The 26388-nt window shown below is 48.8% G+C and overlaps 1 protein-coding gene across 8 annotated transcripts in view; it reads left to right on the top strand.

The window, feature by feature from the left end:
* CCDC57 (coiled-coil domain containing 57) overlaps positions 1-26388 on the top strand; it is a 115327-nt gene that overhangs the window by 16574 nt on the left and 72365 nt on the right. For all 8 annotated transcript variants that reach the window (XR_011492404.1, XM_070479745.1, XM_070479746.1 and 5 more), the window contains exons 3-11: positions 2452-2560; positions 10291-10392; positions 11740-11897; positions 12049-12123; positions 13473-13673; positions 19022-19180; positions 21655-21817; positions 22221-22355; positions 26081-26303. Coding sequence is in view for 7 of the 8 variants with exons in the window: in XM_070479745.1 (XP_070335846.1) it covers positions 2452-2560; positions 10291-10392; positions 11740-11897; positions 12049-12123; positions 13473-13673; positions 19022-19180; positions 21655-21817; positions 22221-22355; positions 26081-26303 (1325 nt within the window). In the remaining variant the exon portion in view is untranslated. The remainder of the gene's footprint in view (positions 1-2451; positions 2561-10290; positions 10393-11739; positions 11898-12048; positions 12124-13472; positions 13674-19021; positions 19181-21654; positions 21818-22220; positions 22356-26080; positions 26304-26388) is intronic.

Raw genomic sequence — 26388 nt, 5'->3', positions numbered from 1 at the left:
CCTATATGTACTAAACTATAAGATACTGATTAAAGAAATCAAAGATGACACAAACAGATGGAGAGATATACCATGTTCTTGGATTGGAAGAGTCAATATTATGAAAATGACTATACCACCCAAAGCTATCTACAGATTCAATGCAATCCCTATAAAATTACCAATGGCATTTTTCACAGAACTAGAATGACAACAACAACAACAAAAATGACAATCTGTATAGAAGCATAAAAGGCCTGGATAGCCAAAGCAGTCTTGAGAAAGAGAAATAGAGCTGAAAGAATCTAAGCCGTCTGACTTTAGACTGTACTACAAAGCTCCAGTAATCAAGAATCTATGGTAGTAGCACAAAAACAGAAATATAGAACTGTGGAGTAGGATCAAAAGGCCAGAAATAGACCCATGCACCTATGGTCACCTAACCTATGACAAAGGAGTCAAGATTTTTGATGGTGGCCATTCTGACCAGTGTGAGGTGATACCTCATTATAGTTTTCATATGCATTTTTCTGATAATTAGTGATTTTGAGCATCTTTTCATATGTTGGTCCATATACAATGGAGAAAAGATAGCCTCTTCAATAAGCAGTGCTGGGAAAACTGGACAGCTACATGTAAAAGAATGAAATTAAAACACTCCCTAATACCATACACAAAAATAAACTGAAAATGGATTAAAGACCTAAATATAAGGCCAGACACTGTAAAACTTACAGGAAACATAGGCAGAACACTCTGACATAAATTGCCACAATCTCTTTTAAAAAAATATTTATGTATTTAATTTTGTCTGAGCTGGGTCTTCTTTTCTGTGAGGGCCTTTCTCTAGTTGTGGTGAGCAGGAGCTATTCTCTAGTTGTGGTACTCAGGCTTCTCATTCTGGTAGCTTCTCTTGTTGAAGAGCGTGAGATCTTAGACCCGAGGGCTTCAATACAGTTGCAGCTCTCAGGCCTAGAGCACAGGCTCAATAGTTGTGGCGCACAGGCACACATGCTTTGAGGCATGTGGGATCGTAGTTCCCTTACCAGGGATTGAACCCACGTCTCCTGCATTGCAAGACAGATTCTTAACCACTGGATCATCAGGGAAGTCCCAGAAAACCTTTTTAATCTTACAGTACAGTACCAGCCACATCATCACCACTGCTTTTATGCTTGCTTCTGGACATCCTGGGGTTGAAATAAAGATACTGTACTCTATACAGTACGGTAAAGTGCCCAAAAGCACAACCACATGTAGAGGATGCACGCACATGACAGTGTACGCCAGTCACATGAACTAGCTTATGTGACTGGACTTGCAAACACATGTTCTCATCTTGGAAAGTTCGCCTCTAGAAGGTTCATATGTAGGGGACTTATTGTTTTAATGATGTGAAATATATATTAAACCTGATACTAAGAGCTGACTTGAGGCAGGTCAGCTGAGACCCTGAAGCTGTTGTCAGGCCTGTGGGCTCCGCTCACGATGAGAAGGACAGGCCTCAGCTGCAGCCTTGATGTGCTTTATATTGTTTTGTGAAGTGTCTTCCCAGGACTTCTGCTCATTCTTTTTCACCAAATTTGGGACATTTTCAACCATTATTTCTTCAAGTACATTGTTGGCTCCACCCTCTTTTTCCTTCCACTCTGGGACTGCAGTGAGGACAATGTGAATGCTACATCTTTTGTTACCATCCCACGGGTCTCTGAGGCTCCGCTTATTTTTTTCAGCATATTTCTTTCTGTTATCAGGTCAGGTAACTTTTGTCATTCTCTGGTTCTTTTCTATAACGTGTTCATTCTGCCTTTGAGCCCAGCTAGAGTGTCCTTTGTTTTGGTTATTGTACTTCTTAGTTCTCAAGTTTCCATTTGATTCTTTGTTATATTTTCTTTTTCTTTTCTGAGAGTTTCTATTTTCCATTTGTCCCAAGGCTGCGTGAAATTGCTTGTCAGAGCATTTTTATGATGGCTGCTTTAAAATCCTTGTTAGATCATATCAGCATCTGTGTCACCTTGGTGTTAGCATCTATGGATTGTGAGTTCTCATTCAAGTGGAGAGTTCCTGGTTGTTGGTATGACCAGTGACTTGTGTTTCTTTTTTCTTTTTTGGCCACACTGCTCGGCATTCCCCAAACAAGGAATAAAGACCTGTGCCCTCTACAGTGGAAGCAGAGTCCTAATCGCTGGACTGCCAGGGAAGTCCTGGTATGACCAGTGACTTTTGACTGTATCCTGGGCACTTGTGGGATTGTCCTGAGAGCCTGTCCCACGTCATGTTCTCCTCTGCAGATAGTCACCTGTCCGGGTATAGCATGCGGGTCCCCTGGGTCCTGCCAAAGCCACTCCTGCAAAGAAGCAGCATTACCTGTCACCTCACATTTGCAGAGGATACCCTGCAAATGTATAGTTTGGAGACTATTCAGTGTGACTTTTCTTAACACTGAGCTTTTTTTTTTTTTTTCTAACATAGTGACAGGAACAATGAGCTGGATCAGCAGCGGGAGCAGTATGGGAACCTGAAGTGGAAGCTGGAGAGGAGACTCAAGGAGCTGGACGGCGAACTTGGCCTGCAGCGGCAGGTAGGGTGGGGGATCCGCTTCTTCCTCAAGACCGTTGTTTTGTTGGTTGTATAGTATCAACCTGGGATCACAGGTTTCCACTTTGTGGTGATCTGTGGCGAAATGTGTCAGGGTATCTAAATCTTCCTCTGTGGTAACGCCCCCAAAATTCTCCTTCCTTGGAAATGAATAAACATTTTGTCCTCTATTTATTTGAGAAAGAAGTATTATATTATGAAGTTAGAGTTCTTTACTGTGGAAGAGAGCTGGGAACTCAAATTGTGATAATTGTATTTCTTTCAACAAGCAATAAATGACACTAAGTTTAAATATAGCCGTGTCAACTGACAGAAGACACTTAAACCTGTCTCCGAAATTTCTCCTCGGTATCCCTGAAGCTCAGCCTCCACATCTGAGAGAGACTTTGCTATGTTGGAGTTTGGGTGAAGGACATCCTTCACACTTAGGGCTGAAGTCCATGTCTGGCAGGGCTGCGTGTGTGCACAACATGGGTCCCCTTGTTCTCCTTCTAGGATGTACCGAGCTTGTGTTGTCGTAGCAGCAGCTGGTGTTTATGGAAACCACCTCATGTAGCTCCTGGTTCGTGTGTGAACTTATCTGCTCAATACAACAGAGACACCATTTTGTTCTGCATTTTGCAAGTAGGGAACTGAGGTCAAGACATTAAGTAACCTGCCCAAGATCCCCCTCAGTAAATCGAGGAGCCGTAATTTGAGTCCAGGACACTTCCAGCGTGTGAACTCTTAGGCACTGTCCTTCTGTCATAGGTTAGCGACTCACGACTTATTTTTAGACTTGTGTCCGCGATATTGGAGAGGAGCTGGATCTGGAAGTCAGCCTAGCTGTGTCCCCACTTCTGCCCTCCTTGTAGTGATAGTGACTGAGTGATCTGAAGTGATCTGACTTTGGCCCCTGGTCTCCCAGTGGATGTGCCATGGGGCGGATATGAACTTTGTGCCTGCCTGTGCTGGCCTGTCCTTTCTTGGCACTGGGGTCAGCAGTTCTCAAGGAGGACAGACTGGTCAGCTGGTGGACTGAGGCCTGAGTGTCGGCCCTCCATCCCATAGCATGGCGTCGGTGCCCTGAGATAGGACAGCATCCTGGTGGGCTGTGCCCACCGGAATGGAAGACACCTGTAGACGCAACTGTCCTTAAGACTGAGCTTTCAGGCCCAGCTGCATCTACTAACCACCGCTGGCACAGGAGGAGGCCCTGTCCTTTCCTTCCCCTCTGGAAGCTCGAATTTCACTGTCCACAATGATGCCACGACTCAAAACAGTCTGTAGAGCCTTTGACATTTCCTGCAGAGGACTTTCTTTTGGAGTCCTTGGGGACCAAAGAACTTTGTCTCTTATGGGCGGGTTCGACTTTAGGAAAACATCCGAGGTCACTGGGGGCTGAGCTGGGTGATCAGGAGACCAGCTGTAACTCATCTAGGTCATGAGGTGTCCTCAGGTGCTGTCAGAGTCTCTTCCAGAGAAGGAATTTCAAAAGGGCACTGGGTGGTGGTGGAATCGTCCCTGTTAGCAGGGCAGTCAGTGGCACGTGGAGGCAGCGGTGGCCCTGGTGGGTGTTGTGGTCACTGGGCTAGGTCTCTGGGTGACTTCCCAGCTTGTCCACACTCAAAGAAGTCCTTACTGTGACTCAGGCTCATTCAGGCTTTGAGCCCCCTTGTCCACAAGGAAGGCCCCTTCAGATGTGGGTTTTCATACCAGCCCTGTCTCTTGCAGGAAGGAAACTTGACGTCTGGACTCTCCAACTATAGGCTCTGTCCAGGGCTGCTGCTGGAAACCTGGGCAGCCTTTGCTGCCTAGTGTGGTTCGGGTCCAGCTGGGGCCCATGCCAGCCTTGGGGCTCTACTGCCCGTGCCCAACCCTGTGACTGAAGGAAGGGTATTATGTGCTCATTGGCTTTGTGGCTTCCTTTGGGCTGGTTTCTGTCTCCTTTTTCTGAAGATCTTTGTGCTCATTACTGACTTGTCAAAGGTAGAATTGATTCAATGGTAATGTTGATTATTACCTTGAAGCAAGAAATGTAAGACGACAGGAGCTGAGTTAGTCTGTTTAATGTTTATTATGTCTGCAAGTTGTAGACTGTGGACTTGTTTTTTCATTATTGGTTAGCAGTCCCAGGATTAGAAGCCTCTAGAGGAGAAACAATGATTTATTCATTTATTGTTCATTCATTTAAAACAAAGAGATTTCGCCAGGCACGTTCCTGGGCCCTCGGGTTAGGGCTAAGCAGTAGCCCCACCTGCCCTGGGAGTGAGCTGGCCCTCGTCGGGGGTGCAGTGAGCACTTGAACAGTACAGTCTCTGGCTACAGCATCCTGGGGACATCTCCCGTGTGACACAGGGAGGCAGGGTGAGGTGGAACTAGTCTTTTAATAGGCAAGTCAGGGCACCCTGAGAAGAGGACTTGTGAGCCCAAGTCTGCAGGTAGCAACAGAGTTCAAGTTCAAGGAGGCTGAGGTGAGGGCTGGGAAGCCTCCCAGGCCTTCGTGAGAATGACCTTTGCTCCAGGTGAGGTGAGAAACTCTTGGGGGCTTGTGAGCCAAGTCAAATCTTTAAAAGAGCCTCTTCTGTGGGGTTGAGGACAGACTGTGGAGCGGGGGAGGCAGGGAGACACAAGAGGGCTGCTGCAGCCCTAGGTGAAAGGTGGGGGACTTGAGCCACTGACAGGTTCTGGATACACCCAAGACAGCAGAGCCAACCAGCAGGCTGATAAATCAGATGGGGTGAGAGGCAGGCACCAAGGACATGCCTGCTTTGGGGCTGAGTGCCTGGCGGGACAACTTGCCATGTATTGAGATGGGGGAACTGCACAGGAAGGATGGGGAGGGTGCTTGGTCGGGCTGTGTACAAGGAGGTGGCTTCTGGGCTCCCAGGAAGACACTCTGGGAGGTCAGGGCGGAAGGAGGAGCGGTCCCAAGGTACAGAGCTGGAAGCCTGGGGCTTCCCCAGAGGGTGGCTGTAGACAGAGGAGCCAGCTGTCCAGGCTGAACCTTGAATTCTAGAACAGGGAAGTTTAGGGGATATCATCACAGGGCAGGGGTGTGGCTTGGGGACTAGCAGGAGAGGGGCCCCCAGGAACAAGAGAGGAGGGTGGTCAGAAGGCAGGCCTGAGCCCTGTACCTCTAGGGTGAAGTGGGGACAGGGAATGCAATGGGCTTCTTGTTTCCTCGCCAAGGACCCTAAATGCTTACCTACTGGTCTGGGCCAGGCTCTGCCTCTGCACTGGCTTCCTGCCCCCTGGTGGCCACAGCCTGCACAACTTTGAGCAGAAACCAAAGGCTTCAGTATTTTGTCATGTTAGCAGTCAGAGTAATGCTCAAAATTCTCCAAGCCAGGCTTCAACAGGACATGAACCGTGAACTTCCAGATGTTCAAGCTGGATTTAGAAAAGGCAGAGGAACCAGAGATCAAATTGCCAACATCCATTGGATCATCGAAAAAGCAAGAGAGCTCCAGAAAAACATCTGCTTTATTGACTACGCCAACGCGTTTGATTTTATGGATCACAACAAACTGTGGAAAATTCTTAAAGAGATGGGAATACCAGACCACCTTACCTGCCTCCTGAGAAGTCTGTATGCAGGTCAAGAAGCAACACTTAGAACTGGACATGAAACAACAGACTGGTTCCAAATTGGGAAAGGAGTATGTCAGGCTGTGTATTGTCACCATGCTTATTTAACTTATATGCAGAATACATCATGAGAAATGCTGGGCTGGATGAAGCACAAACTGGAATCAAGATTGCCGGGAGAAATATCAATAACCTCAGATATGTAGGTGACACCATCCTTATGGCAGAAAACAAAGAAGAACTGAAGAGCCTCTTGGTAAAAGTGAAAGAGGAGAGTGAAAAAGTTGGCATAAAGCTCAACATTCAGAAAACTAAGATCATGGCATCCAGTCCCATCATTTCATGACAAATAGATGGGGAAACAATGGAAACAGTGACAGACTTCATTTCGGGGGGCTCCAAAATCACTGCAGATGGTGACTGCAGCCATGAAATTAAAAGATGTTTGCTCCTTGGAAGAAAAGTTATGATCAACCTAGACAGTTTATTAAAAAGCAGAGACATTACTTTGGCGACAAAGGTCCGTCTAGTCAAGGCTATGGTTTTTCCAGTAGTCCTGTATGGATGTGAGAGTTGGACCATAAAGAAGGCTGAGTGCCGAAGAATTGGTGTTTTCGAACTGTGGTGTTGGAGAAGACTCTTGAGAGTTCCTTGGACTGCAAGGAGATGCAACCAGTTGATCCTAAAGGAAATCAGTCTTGAATATTCATTGGAAGGACTGATGCTGAAGCTGAAACTCCAATACTGTGGCCACCTGAGGTGAAGAACTGACTCATTTGAAAAGACCCTGATGCTGGGAAAGATTGAAGGCAGGAGGAGAAGGGGACAACAGAGGATGAGGTGGTTGGATGGCATCACCGACTTGATGGACGTGACTTTAAGCAAGCTTTGGGAGTTGGTGGTGGATAGGGAGGCCTGGTGTGCTGCAGTCCATATGGTCGCAAAAAGTCAGACACGACTGAGCTACTGAACTGAACTGAGCAGTCAGTCTCAGTGATTTTCATATTCTGATCCCAGCAAGGATTTCTCGTGTGACCCCCTTAAACTTCATCTTGCTTCTCAAGGGATTTTAAAAAATGTATATTTTCAATTGTACCATGCAGTGTCTCTGAGGCCCCCAGCCTCAACTTTCAAAGGAGGGGAGGGAGCTTGCCATGCATTTATCTCAGGGAGGAGGCAGAGATGCACCCGTTCTTGCCTGGATGCTCTGGCTGGGCTCAGCCTCCCTTGACCCTTTCCTTCTGGTAACTGGGTCTGCCAGCTCTCTTCAAAAGCAGGGGCCTCATTACTTGGTCAGAAACCTGGAATCAGGCTAGTGTGCCATGCTCACACACTGCGCTTTCCACGTGCTGTGCTGGGTGGGCTCAACCTGTCCTCACAGCTCCTCCATGGGCTGGGCCTCCTGTCTGCCCATCCGTGTTAACCTGTGCTCACCCTGATGACAAGTGTCAGGTAAAGTCACTATGAGGTTTTAGGGCAGGAGAGATGGTTAGAGTCAGACTAACTCCAGGACACGCATTTCAGTTTGACTTTGTCCCTCGCTGTGATTTCTGCATCTATATCCAGACCTCCTATTCAAAGGCTACATCAGGCCATGCGTATCTGCTCTCCTGACACTGCTGGAGACAGGACTGTAAAGGACTAAGGACAGTGAGAACCCATAGCAGTGGCAGGAGCAGGAGAAGGGCCTCAGCGCTTAGACGAGCCTGCGCCTTCCCCGGGGGGGGCAGCAGGGAGAGGAGACCTGTGGGAGACGCATCCCGTGGATGTACAGACTCAGAGATCTTAGGCCTCAGGATGTTGAGGGATGTGCATGTGCAGGTGGAAATTTGTATTTGGGGCCCACGAACCCCTGCTCACATGCAGATAGAGTGCTCAGCAGCCGGAGAAGTGCCCTTCCCTAGACAGAAGCTCAGCACAAATTTCTTGAAGCAAATTGAATCACTCATGGGGAGAAGGAGGGCAGCTGTGTGGACCCAGGTGCCTGCTGCATAGATCTAACCTTAGGGAGACAGCATCCTCAGTCAGCCCTGCCAAGATTCAGCCTCATTAAGCTGTCATTTTCTACAGTCCTTGCAGCCATACTGTGTGCAGTTCCACAGGTTTAACGCAGGCATTTTCCCGGTAACAGCCAAGACAGAACTTCACTGCCACCCGAAGTTCTGCGTGCCTCTTTGTGGTCAGGGAGCAGCGCCCCCGGCCCTGGCCCCACCAGCTTGCTGCCTTCCACTTGCAGTGAGAACTGGCTTTTTAGAGAGGCCTGTGAGAACAGAGCCTCGAGCTGTTGCCCCTTTTAGTCTGGCTTCTCTCTCGCCGTGACGTGTCTGAGGTGCATGGATGTCATGCGGTTGGCAGCTTGTTCCTTCTCAGTGCCTGCTGGTGCTGTGTGTTGCATGGAGGTGCCAGTATGTTTGCGTTCTCTGTCAGCTCACACTTCGGACACTTGGGTCTTTTCCAGTTTGGGGCCAGTTTGAATAAGGCTGCTGTGAGCATTCTTGGCTGTCTTTGAATGGACACAGGCTCCACGACCAGGAGTGTGATTTCTGGGACATGTACTATGGCTCTGTCTAACTTTTTGAGAAACTGCTGAGGTGTCCTTTAGGATGGCTATGGGGTCACATCCCACCAGCTGCAGATTAGAGTTCTAGTCACTTCCCATCCTTGCTCACACTTAATGTTGTTAGTCTTTTCCTTTTTAGTAGTCTAGTGGGTGTGTAGCTGGGGATTAAATGCGATTATCCTTGATGATCAGAGTTTAAGTATCTATTAACGTGCTTATTGGCCATTCATATATCCTTGTGAAGTTTCTGTTCAGCATTTTTGTACTTAAAAAAAAATTGAGTTGTCTTCCTATTATTGATTTGTGAGTTCTTCATGTATACTCCAGAAATAAGTCCTTAAGTATATATTTTTTTGAATATTTTCTCCCGTTCTGTGCCTTACCTTTTCCTTTTTGTAAGTCTTAATTTCAACATCCTAGTGAACTATTTATTGCCTTATTCCTGAGTGTGTGTGTGTGAGGTCGCTCAGTCGTGTCCAACTCTTTGCAACCCCGTGGACTGTAGCCCACTAGGCTCCTCTGCCCATGGGATTCTCCAGGCAAGAATACTGGAGTGGGTTGCCATTTCCTTCTCCAGGGTATCTTCCCAACCCAGGGATCGAACCCAGGTCTCCCGCATTGCAGGCAGATGCTTTATCCTCTGAGCCACCAGGGAGGCCCCCCATTCCTGAGTAGGAGCGTGTAACTGAGGCAGGATTACAAGACAGAGAAATGCCAGCAACCCACGAAGAAGCCCACAGGAATAGGGAAGGTGATTCCTGAGACAGTGTTCCTAAAACCCACCATTGTGTGATCAGTTCAGGTGTGGGGCAGCAGGGTGGGCAAGAGTACACAGAGAGAGGGGGAGAGGGCATCGAGGGATCCTGGGGACCGCCTGGGGAGCTGTGAAGGGCAGGCCTGGATACCAGCTGTGGGGCAGCCCAGGGAGAGGAACCCCAGGAGGGGAAAGAATCATACCGTGGGGTGTGTCCTGGGAAGCAGACACCACTCAGGAAACAAGAGAGAACCAGAGAAGTGGTGGGGGAGGGGAATTGAAAACTCAGAAAAACAATGAGGTGGGAACCGTCATAATTGTTCACTGTTGGGTGTTCAGTGAATCACTAGTATAATAATTTAGGGACTTTTGGATTCAGCCCATGAGTGAGGCATTCACAGAGCCGGGGGGTGGAGCCATGACCCTGGGTTGGGGAGTGAGGTGGGGCTGCTCAGGAACCCGGCAGGTAGCATGGAGAACTGATGGGGAAGAATGGCATTTTTTTGCAGATATAGACGGAACCAACAGCTTAACTGCTGGGTGGGATGGTTCTGGGTTCATGGGCCTCTGCTAACCTTTCCTTTGGGTTTGCTAGCTGCTCTATCTGGGCAGAGCAAAACCCCACAGGATCACGGAGAAAACAGACAAACCCACGCCCGGGGTGAAAACTCAGGCTGTCCGATGCCCTTCATCGGGTATTACAGGTCCCAGTCCCACTGTTGACCACATCTTCAGTGAGGCCCTCTGCAGCCCTCCCACCCTCAGCGAACCTGTGGGCCTCTGCCGGCCCCGCTGTGCTCCTTTCACCATCAGCCCTTTTCTGTTTCAGGAGCTGCTCCAGGAGTTTGAGTCTGAAATGCAGAAGCGGGAGCATGAGTTCCGCCTGCGGGCTGACAACATGAGCAGTGTTGTCCTGGCACACGAACTCAAGGTAGCAGGCACCCTCGGACTGTGACTGTTTCCTCAGCATAATGAGAAGCCCCTGGCGAGTTAGGGTTCACACCAAGGCCTCCCCCTTTGTACGTGGGCTGGGGTCTCTACCATGCAGGTGACATGCTTGCCACCATGCCCACCAGGGCCCTAGTCAGGAGTGATGGCCACTCTGCCCAGCAGGAGGACCACTGGTGCCACCAGTCTGAGTCTGGTTACTCTGACTTTGAGGAAGGGCCTCCCCCAGGGGAAATCGCCATCCTGCAAACCCTGTCCTTGGCCTGTAATCCAGTGACACCTCGGAAGGAGCCTGTGAGGAGGGGTCACTCGCCTCCTGTTTTCAGAAGGAGGCCTGTCTGCTGTTGGTGCTCCCAGCTGTGGTGCTGGCTGCCGTCCACGAGCATGGCTTCTCTAAAGCACTGACCCGGCCAGGGCACATGTGAGGAGCACACACACCTGGCCTTTAGCACCAAGACCCGCCGGGAGGGGAGGAGGAGGTGTGCGAGGGACAGAGGAGCAGGGCTGACGTCTGGCCCAGTCCTGCCACCCCAGCTCGTCACACCTGGGCAGCGTCCAGCCAGGTGGATGGGTGCTTGCCCTAGTGATCATCAAGGTGCCTCCTCCAGGCTGCCAGCCTCCACAGGGCTACAGTCCAAGGGGTAGTGCTTTCTCTGACTTCCCTCTGAAAGAATGCTGTCCCTGTCACCCAGGAACAGCAGGACTTTGAGGCTGCCACAAGGTGACCTCCATGAGGCCTCTTTGGGGACTTCTGAGCACCAGGGGACAGAAGACAAGCAGGACGTGTGGGGCTAACGTATGCTTCACAGTGGAGTAGTGGGTACTCCTGTGGAGAAGAGTGGGGAAAAGTGGGCCAGGACATGCTCCACTCTCACCTCTAGCTGCCGTGAGACAGTTCTGGTCCCCTGAACACCTGTCCCTGGTGGGCATCACAGCTTGTACACAGCTTATACACAAATTTGGGAACAGCAGTACCATCACCTCTATGTTATAGTCAAAGAAGCCAAGGCCCCAGAGAAGCTATTTAACAATTGAGCATGTGGCTGGGATTTGAGTGGGATCACTCAGCAGGGACCCACGTTCTTACAACCTCCACCTGCCTCTGTGATTCCAGTATCCAGATCATGGCCTAGTTGGGTTGCTGGGGTACGACTTGGATTCACACGGGGGTCTGCTGTCGAGGCTGTGAGAGCGTGTGAGGAGATTCTCACTGTTTTGTTGCTTCTCAAATTCCTGTCTTTCTTCTCTGTCTGTTCTGATAAGATGGTAACACTTAACTCTTAACACCTCTGTTCCACTTACATCCTCATTTTGAATCCTCTTCTCGAAGATTAAACTGCTGAACAAAGAGCTTGCGGCCCTGAGAGAGGCTGGGGCGAAGGCTGCCGAGTCCCTGCAGGGCGCCGAGGTGGCGAATGCGGAGCTGGAAGACAGGCTGCAGCGAAGAGACTGGGAGCTCCGAGACCTGGTGGCCGTGAAGGATGCCCGGTGCGGAGCCTCCCCGCCTCCCTGTGGGTGGACGTGGCCGACGGGTGGTCTGGGCTCTAGCCCTGAGGCATCTGCCTTTCCCCGGTTATTCCAGGTTGGCTTTGCAGTAGCCTCTTATGTGCTTTTTCCACTAACATTTGCTGCTTTTCAGGATAAAAGACTTAGAGGGTAAACTTCACTCTATGCAGCTCACCAGGAAAAAAGAAGAGGAGACATTTCGGAGGAAGTGAGTGTTTTCTGCCTCCAGTGTCAGTGTAGGGATAATGTTCCCCCACCACCTTGGAGGCAAAGCCTCTTCTGTGGAACGTCAGCAGGGTCAGGCCTGCTCTTCCAGGATCGCCCCTCACTTTTCAGTTCTAATGAGCATATTTGTGTGTGTTTGGAGGAATATCATCAAAACACTGAGAATTACAGGACACGCATGGTGAAATAACTTGCTGAAAGCCGTCCAGGTTGACACCTTAGGGCTAATATACTTGACCCATTGACACAAGTCACAGGAGTGGGGTGCACACAGATGTTCTCTGTCATCACACTGCATGGTTCTGCAGAGTCATGTGCAGCCCAGATGGTGTTATTTATTTAGCCAAGGTGACAGGGAACCTGTGTTCCCTGGTGTGGGCAGTGGTGTTTGTGCCCTGGAATCTTGGTGTTTGCCTCTCGAAAATAACTAATGATCACAGGATGATGCATTCAGAGATAACTCCTTCCCTTCACTAGTTGTCATGATCAAACACTTCTTGTGATTTGGTGAAAAAGAAAGGTATATCTTATCAGAAACTAACAGGTACAGCAACTGCTATGTGTATATTTTTTTGCTACTAGAAGGTGGAAAATACTGAACAGTTTGCAAGATGAGTAAGGTGAGGACTGATCATAATTGGAATGAAAAGTACATCACGTGACTTGATTAAATAAGGCTTAACCATCTCACTGAACAATGCTGATGAAATCTGAAGAGAATGCTATAGAATTATATTTCTTAGGGCTTTTTACTTTTCACTGAAGCCAAATAGAATAAAAGCATAAAAAGTCATAGGTGTCATGTCGGCATAGTGTTGCATGTCAGCAATTCCCAGTGTATTTTCAAGACGAATATCTGTTCCACTGACAGAGTTTCGATAGGTTTGGCATCTCTGACCAAGACGGACATGCAGCCTGCCTCCCAAGGCCCCCAGTTCTTGGAGGTCTCCGATTCTGGGTTGTAAGCAGCTCAGCAGTTGGTGTAGCTGTGAAGGGAGGGCAGTTTGCACCTGCATTCTTCTTCCCTAGTCAGTGGGGCTTCTGCTGGTGGTGCTTTGCTGAAACACCTGTTCTGGGTTCTTTTTCCCAAGACACAAATATCTGCTTGAGTCTCTTTTTCCCAAGGACTGTGAGCTTGGGAGGGAAGGGGGCCAGTGTCTGAAAATCTCTTAGTCAGTGGTTCCTCATGAGGAGTGAGGAGCAGAGAGAAGCAGGCAAAAGTGCCCTCCAGAAGGACATGTATGTAGCCCTCCGGCAGGATGAGGGAGATTCTGGGCTAGGGGGTCCAGAACGGGGTCCATGTGAGCTGTTGGGGACCTTCCTGTGTTTCAGGCATGAGGAGCTGGACCATCTCGCCAGGGAAAGGGACGCTGTGCTGATGGCAGCAAAGAGCGCCCACATGGAGCAGCTACAGGCAGCAGACGCCAGGGCCCTGGAGCTGCAGGCACGATGTGAGAACCTCGAAGTACAGCTCCGCAGGGCCGAGTGGAAGCAGGTGGATGCCACCAAGGAGAAGGACGCCACCATTGACAAGTGAGCCCGGGCCAAGGGCCTGGCTGCCTAGTTACCTGTTTCAGATGAAGGGAAGTGGGCACTGGGTGTTGGGAGTCATTTCTGCAGCTCTCCCGTCACTTTTCTTAACCATTCTCTTTCCTTTTGTTTCATTTGAAAGTGTGTGTGGACATATGTATGAATGTGCGCATTTATTTGTTTATGATAAAACACACATAGCAAGAAATTTACCATCTTGGCCATTTTTAAGTTCAGCAGCATTAAGCACATTCACGCTGTTGAGCAACCAACCCTTTTCTTTGTAAAACTAAAACTGTGCCTCTTCAATAATGATTCCCTATCCCCCTCTCCCAGCCCCTGGCACCCACCATCCCACCACCCATCTCTGTGAATCTGACTGCCCTAAGGGCCTCACACGAGTGGAATCCCTCAGTGTCTGTCCTTCTCTGACTGACTTATTCCACTCAGCGTGATGGTTTCAAGGTTCATCCATGTTGTTGTAGCACACATCAGAATGTTCCTCCTCTTTAAGGCTGAGTAATTTCACATTGCTTGTATACAGCTACCTTTTGTTTATCAGTTCATCCGTTGATGGCGATTTTGGGTGTTTCCGCCTTCTCGCTGTTGTGACTAGTGCTTCTGTGACTGTGGGTGAGCAAATATCTGCTCAGGTCTCTTTTCAGTTCTTTTGGGTGTGTACCCGGAAGTGGAGGTGCTAGATATAACTTTTTGAGGAACTGTGTTCCACAGTGATTGCACCATTTTTCACAAGGGTTCCAGTTTCTCCATAAGCTAGTTTCTTCTTATCGGTTTGTTTTTTTTTAATTAAAAATTCTTTTTGGACTTCCCTGGTGGTACAGTGGATAAGAATCCACCTGCCAGTACTGGGGACTTGGGTCTGATACCTGGTCCGGGAAGATTCCACGTGCCGATGAGCAACTAAGCCCCCACGCCACAACTACTGAGCCCTTGCTCTAGAACCTTCAAACCACAACTACTGAGCCTGCCTGCTGCAACTGCTGAAGCCCGTGCACCTAGAGACCATGCTCCACAGCAAGAGAAGCCACCGCAATAAGAAGCCTGTACACCACAACTGGAGAGTAGCCTCTGCCCTCCCCCACTGGAGGCAACCCGAACACAGCAATGAAGACCCAGCACAACCAAAAATAAAATTTAAAAAATTTTTATTTAAACTACTTATTTTTTTGGCCATGCCATATGGCTTGCAGGATCTTAGCTCCCCAAGCAGAGATTGAACCCAAGCCCTTGGCAGTGAAAACACAGAGTCCTAACCACCAGACTGCCGGGGAATTCCAAACGAACTTCTTTTCAAACCCAGTTTTCTTTCTGACATCTCAGCCAGGCCATACACAACCACTCTATCCCACTCTGCTTGGTGTCTGTGAAGGAGCATTGTAACTGAAGCAGTAACTGAACTCAGCCTCTTGGCAACCAATAAGGAAGTGATCTTCAGAGAAGCTGTGTTTACAAAAATGATTAAGATAAATAAGTCATTTGCGATGCCTGCTGTTTAGCAACTGGCTTTTCCCTTTGTTTGGGAAATATTTCTTTCTCTCTTTCTCACAGAGAATTCTCTGCCAAGTTATATTTCTGCTGAAGGGGAAAATGGCTCTTAAACTATAAAATACCAGGAAGTCAAAGCTTATTCAGGATAGCTTCCTTAGAGTCACGCATTTTATTGTTTGATCTGTTAAACCTAGCCAGCAATAGCTGGAGGGGTGAGGCGGCTCAATCTCAAGGGTGTGTGTCTCCCAGTCCACTCTTTGTTTGGTTCGGATAGGCCCTCCCGGGGCCCTTCTCACAGATGGTGACTCAGAGCCCAGGGTCCGGGTGCACAGGCCTTCCTGTGGGGAGGCCTCCTGCCTCTGCTCTCTCCTCTTGGTGGGTTCACCGTCATGTTCCTTCCTGCTTCCCCACTGGACAGTCAAGAGGCTGTGACAAGCAGCATCAGTGGGTTCCCAGGAGAAGCCTTAGTGTCCTGTATCAGCGTCTTTTCCTCCCAAGACGTACTCTTTATAAGTCAGCAACAAAATGGCCCACATTATGATTTTGTTGTCTCTTTGGGCCTATTTGTGCTGGTTTTCTTGTGACCATTAGTTTGTGGATAGCGGGGTAGAGAAACCATGAGCTGAGACAGTATTGTGAGAACCTTATCTGCATGTAACCATGCAGACATATAACTATCAAAAGGAATATGGTAGGGCCAGAGGGCACTTTAACCTCCTAATATTCACAGCTCAGATGCAAAAAGAAGTAGATGAAATTAACTTCAATCCCATTTTTTAACCCAGTATGTCCAACATACCATCTCATCGTGTGCTTGTGTGCTCAAGTCACTTCATTCGCATCCGCCTCTGCGACACTATGGACGGTAGCCTGCCAGCTCCTCTCTTCATGGGATTCTCCAGTCAAGAATACTGGACTGGGTTGCCGTGCCCACCTCCAGGGAATCTTCCAGACCCAGGGACTGAACCCACATCTCCTGCATTGGTAGGCCGGTTCTTTACCACTGCTGCCACATGGGAAAGTAATTGGTTCATCAGCTATACCGCAATACAAAAAAAAGTTTAAAGTTTGAGAAAAAAATAAGTAAAAATATTAATGAAGATGGATGCCTAAACTTGCCTGAGCAAATTGTTATTGAGGTATTTCGCATTTTTGATGTTAAATTTTAAAGGCACATCGCAACTCAATTCAGACTGGCCACATGCCTGGGCGCCCTGAATGGCCCTTGGCTCAGTGCTGGGCAGCGCTGGTCCAAATGCTGGATGGAGGCCAGGACTCGACGAGGGCAAGTTCTCTGTTCTCCAGAACACAGGCTGGCTTGTGCTGTCTTGGTCTTGGCAAAGTGGAGCGGGAACCAGGATCCCATTCATGGCCACATACAAAGCCCCTGCTGTATGCAGATCTTCTTGTGAGAATTCACTAGAAATTAAGGAGAAATAAAAATATGGTTCTCAAGCTCCAGCAACTTCTCTTATAGTTGCAGAAGCCCAACACATATAGAATCATGAAGGATCAGGTCAGGGACTGTAATGGGAAGCTCAGAACAGACATCCTGCCTGATGTATGGGGCCCAGGCAGTCGACTTCCCAGGGCTGTGAGCTGCTTCCCTTTCCTTGGGCCTCGGAGCAGAGTTGCCAGTTAGTAGGTAGAGGGGAAGGAGTGCTTTCGAATTCCAGGGCAGGCCAGGCATCTCATGTCCTTTTATCTTTCAGTGACACACAGAACAGAGAAGAACCTTTCATTTCCCTCTGTCATGTCAGACATTGGACACTCGAGGCTCCGGGGCTAAGTGTCTGGTGGGACACAGCCAGGGTGAAGCCCGGATTCCATGAGCACCCTGCCTGCTATACATACTGCTTCGTGTGGTCTTGGCTCTAGGTTGGCTCATGGGGTGGGGGGCAGCTTTGTCACAGGCTCTTGGGCCCCCTTGATAGCTCAGTTAGTAAAGAATCCACCTGCAATGCCGGAGACCCCAGTTCAATTCCTGAATCGGGAAGATCCCATGGAAAAGGGATAGGATACCCACTCCAGTATTCTGGGCTGGAGAATTCCATGGACTGTTATGGGGTTGCAAAGAGTTGGACATGACTGAGTGACTTTCTCTTCACTTCACCTGGGCCCCCACCTGCTACTTTTATCACCCCAGCAACTACATGGGACCAGAGCAGGCACTGCCCCAGAAGGAGTACTGGGTGGGCCCAGAGAGGAACAGCTGCAGCCCCTGTTCTGACACCAGCGCTCTATCTGAGCTGGACGTGTTTTCAAGTTTCCAACGTTTTGCAGCCCCCTGTGTTACTAGGATGAGCTGGTTTATTTTAGGTAAGAAGTCAGTATGAATCTGGATGTACTAGAAGTAATTTGTTTAAATCATACTAAGAAAAATGACTTTTTCCAATAACTAAGAATAACACTGGAAATCTCACACTTGAAAGGTCTGAATCCTTTGAGAATGTGACACTTTTATTACATACTATATCTAGGCAGGTTCAAAGAGGGTGCCTTTTCCTAAGTTAGCAATAGAGCTGAAGAATCCTAATGCTTTACCAAGCAGCATGGCTTTCCTCTGGGCTGTGGGGTTTTGTACATTTCCCCATACCTATTCTCCTTCTTCATTCCCACTTTGGTCTTTAAAGGGTTTTCCCAAATGAGTTTCACTGCAGTCCTTTATGAACAGAGAACTCTGCTACTCAGAGTGATGATAATCCTGGCTTGACCAGGACTGAGGTTGTGGGACCCCCCAAACCAGCCTCTGCCCATTGCAGTGGGCTTTGCCTGTGAGCAGAGAGCCCTACCCAGCCACCGCATGTCTGTGCCAGGCACGCGAGGGCACTGGGATGCCCGAGAGAGTGGAGAGCACAGGACTCCTCAGGCAGGAGCTCACAGGCCTGGGGTCCCAGGGCCAGGGTAGGAAGAGCAGAGCGGAGCCATCTCGTTCCTGTGGGGTCGCCTGACCCTTTGCCAAGGGCATTTTAACCAACACGCCAGCCTCGAGGTTGAGGCCTGTTTAAGCTGAAATGTTGAAAGAAGTTTCCCATGAGGGCAGCTGCTCCTTTCTCCTTCCTGTCTCTGCCCCTGTTTGCATGGAGCTTTTCTAAGTCTCAAGGCAACTGCAGTCAGGACTTTGGTCTAAGACCTTGTAGACTGACGGCCATCTGCCTTCCCACGGCTTGTCCAGCTCTGTGCCGCAGTCCGTAGCCCACCCACAGGCATGTGGCTCTGGACAGTGGCCAGTGCATGACCATAGATTTTACCCCACAGCATGCTGAATGCAGCTGAGGAGGGAAACAGGCCGGAGACGCAAATAGGGTGACTACCATGCAAGCTTTGTATGGTTAATATTGTGGCTACTTTAGTCAATATCTTTAGATGTTTTTCTGAAGTTTTGCTTCTTGGGAGATTTATCAAATTTTTTGAGATTCTACCAATGAATGTACAACCTTATCTTACTATTCAATTTGGAGCTACTTGTTGAATGTCTCTGTGTGGAGTGACTGTGCTAGGCATGGCTAAGGGTGCCCAGGTGTGTCAGATGGTGCTGTCTCAGGACCTCTGGCTCCGAGAGACATCTCCTGGCCCCTGCTTCCCCACACACTTGGTGTGGGCTTGGAGTGCTACAGGCGTTAGTCAGTGCCTGTGCCGGTGGGAGGGGTGGGTGGATATTTCTTCTTGGGTAGGACCATTTCTTAATATAGGCAGAGAAGTCTGTGCCCTGATGTATGTAGAAGAGCCCTTGATCTGCAGCATTTCCTCTGAGGACTGCGTGCGTGTGTGTATGTGTGTGTTGTAAAAGAGCTTGGGTGAGAACCACGCCCACATTCACGTCACTACCCTTCTTGGTTTAGACTTCGGGAAGATGCATCAGCTCTAAAATCTGGCTGGGATGCCCAGATTGCTCAGCTATCCAAGGAGATGATCTCCAAAGATCTTCAGGTTCAGTCACTGCAGGAGGAGGAGATGAAGCTGAAGGCACAGCTGGCAAGATGCCAGCAGGATATTGGAAGGTATGTGTGATGGAGGAAGGGGGCGAAGATGGGGGCGGCAGGGCACATGGTCAGAGGCGGGCTTTCCCACAGAGCACAGTCCCCAGTCTGCACCAGGGCTGTAAAAGGATGTGTGCTGTTTCGTCCCCTGTCAGGAATCATCTCTGAGTACTGATTTGTTCTAGTGTCTCAGTGTCTTTTCCCATCAGCCAGAATGAACACTTGAGTAAAGGTAATACTCTCTTTCCTAAGGAATCGTTGAAATATAATAAATGTACCTGTTTTAACTGTACAGTTGATGAATCTTGACAAATATATACTTAAGTATGTGGTACAACCACCAATGCCATCAGTATATAAAACCCTTCCATCACCCAAAGCCCCCTCACTCCCTGGCACCCTGTGGACTGCTCTCTGCTGCTATGGGTTTCTCCTGTTCCAGAATTTCATCTGCATAGAATCCTACAGTTTATACTCTTTTGTGTCTGGTTTCTTTGGATATTTATTTAATATTTTCTATTTTATATTTTGTGCATGTGTCGCTTGGTAATTTGTGTCTTTCAATGAGTTTGTTCATTTCATCTAATTGTTGACTTTACTGACATGAAATTGTTAATAGTATTTCTTTACTGTCTGTCTAATATGTGTAAAGTCTGTAACAATGTCCTCTCCCCTTCTTGATATTGATGATACGTATTTTCTCTTTTCTTCTCGTCAGTCTAGCTAGAGATTTATCCATTTTAGAGATCTTTCCAAAGAGCCAGCATTTGGTTTCTTTGACTTTTTTCAGTGGCTTTTCTGTTTTCAATTTCAGTATCTATTGTTATTATTATTATTGCCTTTCTTCTGTTTGCTTTGCTTTAATTTGATGTTCTTTTGCTAGCTTCTAGGACTTTCCCCACAAGGTCTCATCTGCTGGAAAGACTGTGAGGGGTTTTTTTTGAGGGGGGTTGGTATTTTTATTTATTTATTTGGCTACATCAGGTCTTAGATGCAGCATGCAGGATCTTTAGTTCTGGCATATGGGATCTAGTTCCCTGAGCAGGAATCAAACCCACCCCCCCCACCCCCCCCGCACTGGGAGCGTGGAGTCTAAGCCACATGAACCACTAGGGAAGTCCCAAGGCTGGTGAGGTTTTTATTTCACACATTTTACTTTTCATTTCTCTCCTCACTGTGTTTGTGATTGCTTTTAATCTCTGAACATATTTACAGGAGCTGCTTTACGTATTTTCCTGCCACCTCTGTTGAGAGTCTGCTTCTGTGGCACAGAGGCCAGTATCCTGCTTCCTTGCACATATCACAGCTGTCCATGGCTGTCAGATATGTGGCCACTGTGTCAGCAGACCTCTAGGTTGGTCATCTTCCTTTCACAGGCCCCTGCTGCTCAGCTGTAGTTAGTTAGTTGGCTAATTAGTTAGGCCTGCAGAGCTGCTCGGAGAAGGCACTGGCACCCCACTCCGGTCCTCCTGCCTGGAAACTCCCAAGGACGGAGGAGCCTGGTAGGCTGCAGTCCATGGGGTCGCTAAGAGTCGGGCACGACTGAGGGTCTTCACTTTCACTTTTCACTTTCCTGCATTGGAGAAGGAAATGGCAACCCACTCCAGTGTTCTTGCCTGGAGAATCCCAGGGACGGGGGAGCCTGGTGGGCTGCTGTCTATGGGGTCACACAGAGTCGGACGTGACTGACACGACAGCAGCAGCGGCAGCAGAGTGGCTTGATCACTGAAGGGTTGCTTTAAGTCTTTGTTATGGTAGCTCTAGGGTCTCTTTGTGACTCAGTGGTAAAGAATCCACCTGCCAATGCAGGAGACATGGGTTCAGTCCCCCCAGTCAGATCCTTGGAGGAGGATATGGCAGCCCACTCCAGGATTCTTGCCTGGAGAATCCCATAATCCCATGGACAGAGGAGCCTGGCAGGCTACTGTCCCTGGGGCCACAAAGAGTCAGACATGACTGAGCACACATGCACATAAGGTCTCTTCACTAGGGCCAGTCTAGCCCTGTTGCTGCATGTCACCCCAGGGTCTCCACTGGGTGCCCTGGACATCTTCTGATGAGTCCTAAGGACACTGTGCTGACTGGCAGAGCCTACCAGTTCCTCCTACTTGCGTGGTACTTTCCTCTCTCCATTCTGATCTCTCCCGACCCCCAGTAGATGGACGCTGAGTTATGTTTGACCTTTCAGCTTACTGTTGACCCTGAAGCTCTGTGTCCTCTGCTGGGCACCCTCCTGCACTTCTCTAGTGCAGCTATTTTCTTGTTTGTCTGAGTTTGGCTTTCTTCTTGTCTCTTATTGAGTTTGACCTCCTCTCCTACAGTGCTGAGTTTCTCAGGATTGGGGGACCCAGCCACCTGCTTCCCTTTGAACCTGGGCCTGTGTGAAGGTGTCGGCTGAACCAGGGGGCCCAGGAGGGATGCCTCCCATCTCAGCTACATCACAGCCCAAAGGAACCTCAGGACAATGTTAATGTTGGCACTTTTTATCCCCACAGGTACAAACAGCAGCTGTCTCTAGCGGTAGAGAGGGAGCAGAGCCTGGAGCGTGACAAGGTGCAGCTAGAGCTGGACTGGCAGCGCCGCTGTGAGGGTGTTGAGCGGGAGCAGTACCAGCAGGCCGAGGACTTGATTCAGGGTCTGACAGCGGCCAGAGATCAGGTCTGCATTCCCCTGGGCTGTCTGACCTCTTTCTGCAGAAGGAAGAGCTGGGAATGTCCACTGCAGCATGGAGTCAGCTTGGGCCCTCACCAAGTTATCCTTTGCACTTGAAAGCACTCAGCCTCACTGAGCAGTTTGGTTTATAACAGTAGGACTTGTAGTGATGAGTCCCTGCCTGCAGCCTTTCTCTAATGGCCAGGCAGCTGTGTCTGGAGCTGGCTGCATAGGTGGCCCCAGCATTTGCTGTGCTCCTCTGGCTCTGACGGCCACATCTTTCCTGGGGTTTCTCACCCTCATGTCTGCTGTCTGCTTCCCAGCAGGGTAAGGAGCTGGTCTGGACCTTGAAAGTGGCACCGCTCCCTTCTGATCCTCCCAAGATAAACTGAGTCTGCGTTTTCCCCAGGTTGCTGCCAAGCTCCAGGAGACGGAGCGGCGGCTATGTGACCGAGAAGTGGTGCTGAAGGCCGTGACCCGAGAGAGAGACCAGGCCCTGCAGGCTCTGCGGACACATGGGCTGCTCCCTGAGGAGGAGGCACAGGTGAGGGGCCGCCCTCCTTCTCAGTCTCCCTTGCAGCTCTTCCTCACGTGCCCCTCGGAGATACCCGTTCCCCCAGCCAGAGGGAAAACACGCCAAATAGAATCAGCACTGAAGGGAGATCTTTTCACCCATGTTTCCTTTAAGATGACTGTTCACACAAGGTGAGGCCAAGGCTCAACCAGCTAATGGTAATCTGCACTCAATCTTCTTTGTGTCTTTAGTATCTGAAATATCAAAAAACCTCAAATTCAGAAATTGTACCATGGCAGACAGTAACACAGAGAACCAAAAGGTTAGAGCTTTATCCCAAAATACGCTTCTTCACATGTGGTGACTGAGCCATTCAATATATGACGATGGCTGTTCCTCTTATAAAGCACGGACTCCCTTGCTGCTGTGTGCCAGCCAGAGCCTGACACTGACTATGGGACCACCCCACATTGAATGGTGGCCCCGAAAGGTGTATTCTAGTCCCAGTGCCTCAAGTTGCAACCTTCCTTGGAAGTAGGGTCTTTATGGATGTGATTAGTTAAGATGATTAATTAAGGTCACATGGGAGCATCCCAGCAGGACATACTTAGACCTGACGCCCTAGGAGTTAAGCTCCGGAAGGTGTGTCTGTAAACAAACCTCTGGGAATATTCACACTCAGCCAGTGGTCAGGCTTGGGAGCACTGGTGTTCCCAGGAGGAAAGGAGGGGCCAACCCTAGTCTCCAGGGTCACCTATGGTCCTGGGGGCTCATCGCTGGTGGTTTTTGCATGGGTGCCTTCTCTAGGGCATAGAGAGAAAACAAATGCCTCTTTTTTTGTTTGTTTTTATCAATGAACCTCCCTACCCAAATTTTTCTTTTTTGTATTTTACTGCCAGGCTGGCAATTACAAGAAGACATTTGTCTCCAAGCACCAGCTCAGCTGGTCAGGGAGGCCTGTCAGTGGCTGGTTGCCTTGTTAAGTGATCAGGAACCTTAGAAATGGCCGGGGGATCAGAAACAAGTGCCCCATGCAGAGTGGGGGGATGTGCACCTCTGTTCTGTACAGGGGGCCCTGGAAGCAAGATGAGAGGGCGTGGCAGAGCAGCACCTCAGACACCAGCAACAGTGAGCTGGCCTGGTGGTCTTAACACAGAGATGTGGCCACCTTATCAAGCAGGGACCCGGGGTGGTGAAGGATGCTGTACAAGTTTCTGTTGACCAGAGGAATGAAGGTCTTGAATCCTCCAGATAATAGCAAAACACCTGCGTTCCCCTTTCAGGGCCTTAATACTGTGACCAGGTTAAGGATGTGACCACCTGGTAAAGCAGTAGATGTCGGCTGGCAGGCAGCAGTTGGTGCTGAGTTCTATAGAGGTGGGCCTTTGGCAAACACTAAGTAGGAGCAGCAGGGGATCTGTCATACACTGAAGTCAGAGACAGAGGCTGCTCAGGGAGGAAGGCATGGTGCTTCCTGGGAATCAGTGAGCCCTCCAGACTGCACTGCCTAGACAGGCAGCCTCTTGGCTGTGGCCACAGCTTCCTCCTTGCTTGGCACTAGTTTCAATGCTGGTGCCTCGGCAAGGCCGGAGTGATCACCCCACAGAGACCCAGGCACCACTGCCAGGCAGGCTGCTAGGGCAAACACAGCCACAGCCGCAGGGACAGAAGTTTCACCTTGGGAATGGGCTGCATTGCAACTTTGAGGTGGATCCTGTTGTTCAGGACAAGGAATTTGAGGCCCTAAGAGGGGTGGTCCCTTCCCCACAGGTTGCAGAGGGAGAATGTGAACAGTGCAGGCCCTAAGAGGGGTGGTCCCTTCCCCACAGGTTGCAGAGGGAGAATGTGAACAGTGCAGGCCCTAAGAGGGGTGGTCCCTTCCCCACAGGTTGCAGAGGGAGAATGTGAACAGTGCCGGCCAGTTACACAGCCCTGACCACTCTTCTGTCTGCCTGAGTGGGAGCAGCCTAAGGCTCTGCTGCAGAGAAGGTGGCAGTTGCCCCAGTGGGCACAGAGAGGGAGGTTAGATGTTTGCAGGAGGAGGAGTGGGGCCAGAGCAGTGGCTGGAAGGAAGCCGGCAGGTGCATAGCGGAGCCAGAGGTGGCTTGAAAAGCTGGGGACTAGCAGTAACAGAAGAAAAAGCTTCACTTTGGAAATAAAAGTAATATATACCACCGCAGATATTTTACAGTTTTAGTTCACCATAGTGCTCTCTGGAATAAAGCTGGCCCAACGTTCACCCCAGCTCAACTCCTGCATGGCCGGACCTCTCGGTATGGGATCTTAGTGGGAAGTCTTCTAGGTTTCATTGGTTCTTATGAGAAGTTGGTGATTTCTTTTATTTGTCCTTCTGCAGGAATGTAATGTGCCTTTTTTTCCTCTGGTGGTTTTTAAGAGATTTCCTTCATCACTGTTTTTAAACAGTTTGACCATGATGTGCTCTTTGGTGTGACTTTCTTTGTGTTTATCTTGCTTTGAGTTTGTTGAACTTCTTGGATCTGTGGACTTAGGTTTTCATCAAATTTGAAATTTTTTTGCCAACACGTTCTGAATCCTTTTCTGTCCCCTCATTGATCTGGGTTAGTGTTTGTCTGCTTCTCAGTGTTGTGCAGTCATTAGAGCAGAATGACTGTTGTTACTTGTTCTTTTGTCTTTCACTCTGTTCTTGAGTTTGGATACTTTCTACTGCTCTATGTTTATGTTCACTTAACCTTTCCTCCTGTAGTAGCTTATCTGCTCTTAATCCCATCCTATCCAGTGAATTTTTCCTTCAGGCAATGTATTTTTCATCTCTGTAGATGCTATTTTGTTATTTTTGATATCTTCTGTTTCTGTTTTTTCATATTTTTCTTTAAATCCTGGAGTATATTTATGTGAACTGCTTTAAAGTCCTTGACTATCACTCAGCATGATGTTTTCATGTTCCATCCATGTTGTAGTATATGTTAAAATGTCATTCCTTTTTATGGCTGTGGTATTTCATGATGTTAACTTTTGTTTATCTATCATCTGTTGGTGGACATGGATGTTTCCATTTTGGCTACTATGATTAATGCTGCTCCAAACATGTCTGCAGGTTTCTGTGTCGATCTGTGTTTTCACTTCTCTCAAGTCTGTACCCAAGAGTGGAATTGCTGGGTTATGTAATAGCTCTGTGTTTACTTTACTGAGGAACAGCCAGACTGTTTTCCATAGCAGCTGCACAGTGTTACATCTTACATTTACAAACCACTGAGTACTTTTACCATTTACAGTGTACAAGGGTTCCATTTTCTCCACATCCTCACCAACACTTGTTATTGTCCATCTTTTTTTATATTTATTTATGTGGCTGCACTGGGTCTTAGTTGCACCATGTGGGATCTAGTTCCCCAACCAGGAATCGAACCCAGGCCTGCTCCATCGGGAGCACAATCTTAGCCACCAGGCCCCCAGGGAAGTCTCTCTTTCTTTTTTTTTTTTAAATAACTGCCACTCTAACGGGTGAATGATGGGTTTTTTACTAAAAAGGAAGAGTCCCCAAATCTCCCAATAAAAATTATCTTTGAAAAACATTGGTCTTGTCTTTATGAAACATAAAAGAAAAAGCATTTTCTGTCAACATCACCCACCTCCAGGACAGATGAGGGGCAGCAGGGACGGCGGGGCTGGAGGATGCAGGCAGACACAGACACAGCCAGCCTCAGACGCACAAAGGAATCACTGGTTCTTGGCTCTCACCATTTTCTTTTTCTTTTATTTTCTGTATTTGACAGAGGCCTCTAAGGCATCAAGGAGAAGAAATCAATAAAAGCTTTCTGTCTAGTGAGATCCAGCGGCTAAAAGAGCAGAACACAAGTTTGCGAAATGTTATTGCACAAATGAGGAAAGAAATGGAAGCTCTAAGTGATCAAATTCTTCCTTCTGCCCAGTTAGGAGGGGAGACCTCACACACAAACCAGCCTGACCCAAAGGCAGCAGCTGATTCTGCGGTTCCTGGTGAGCAAGGGGGAGAGGGAAGATGAGGAGTCATCTCTACTGGGTCCGTAAATAGGCTTCGCTTGGAGTCTTAAAAATGAGCATC

The sequence above is a fragment of the Odocoileus virginianus genome, chromosome 17 (genome assembly GCF_023699985.2).
Source record: "Odocoileus virginianus isolate 20LAN1187 ecotype Illinois chromosome 17, Ovbor_1.2, whole genome shotgun sequence".
Taxonomy (NCBI): domain Eukaryota; kingdom Metazoa; phylum Chordata; class Mammalia; order Artiodactyla; family Cervidae; genus Odocoileus; species Odocoileus virginianus.
Note: the sequence above shows the minus strand (reverse complement) of the source record. Positions and strands in the feature narration are given on the sequence as shown.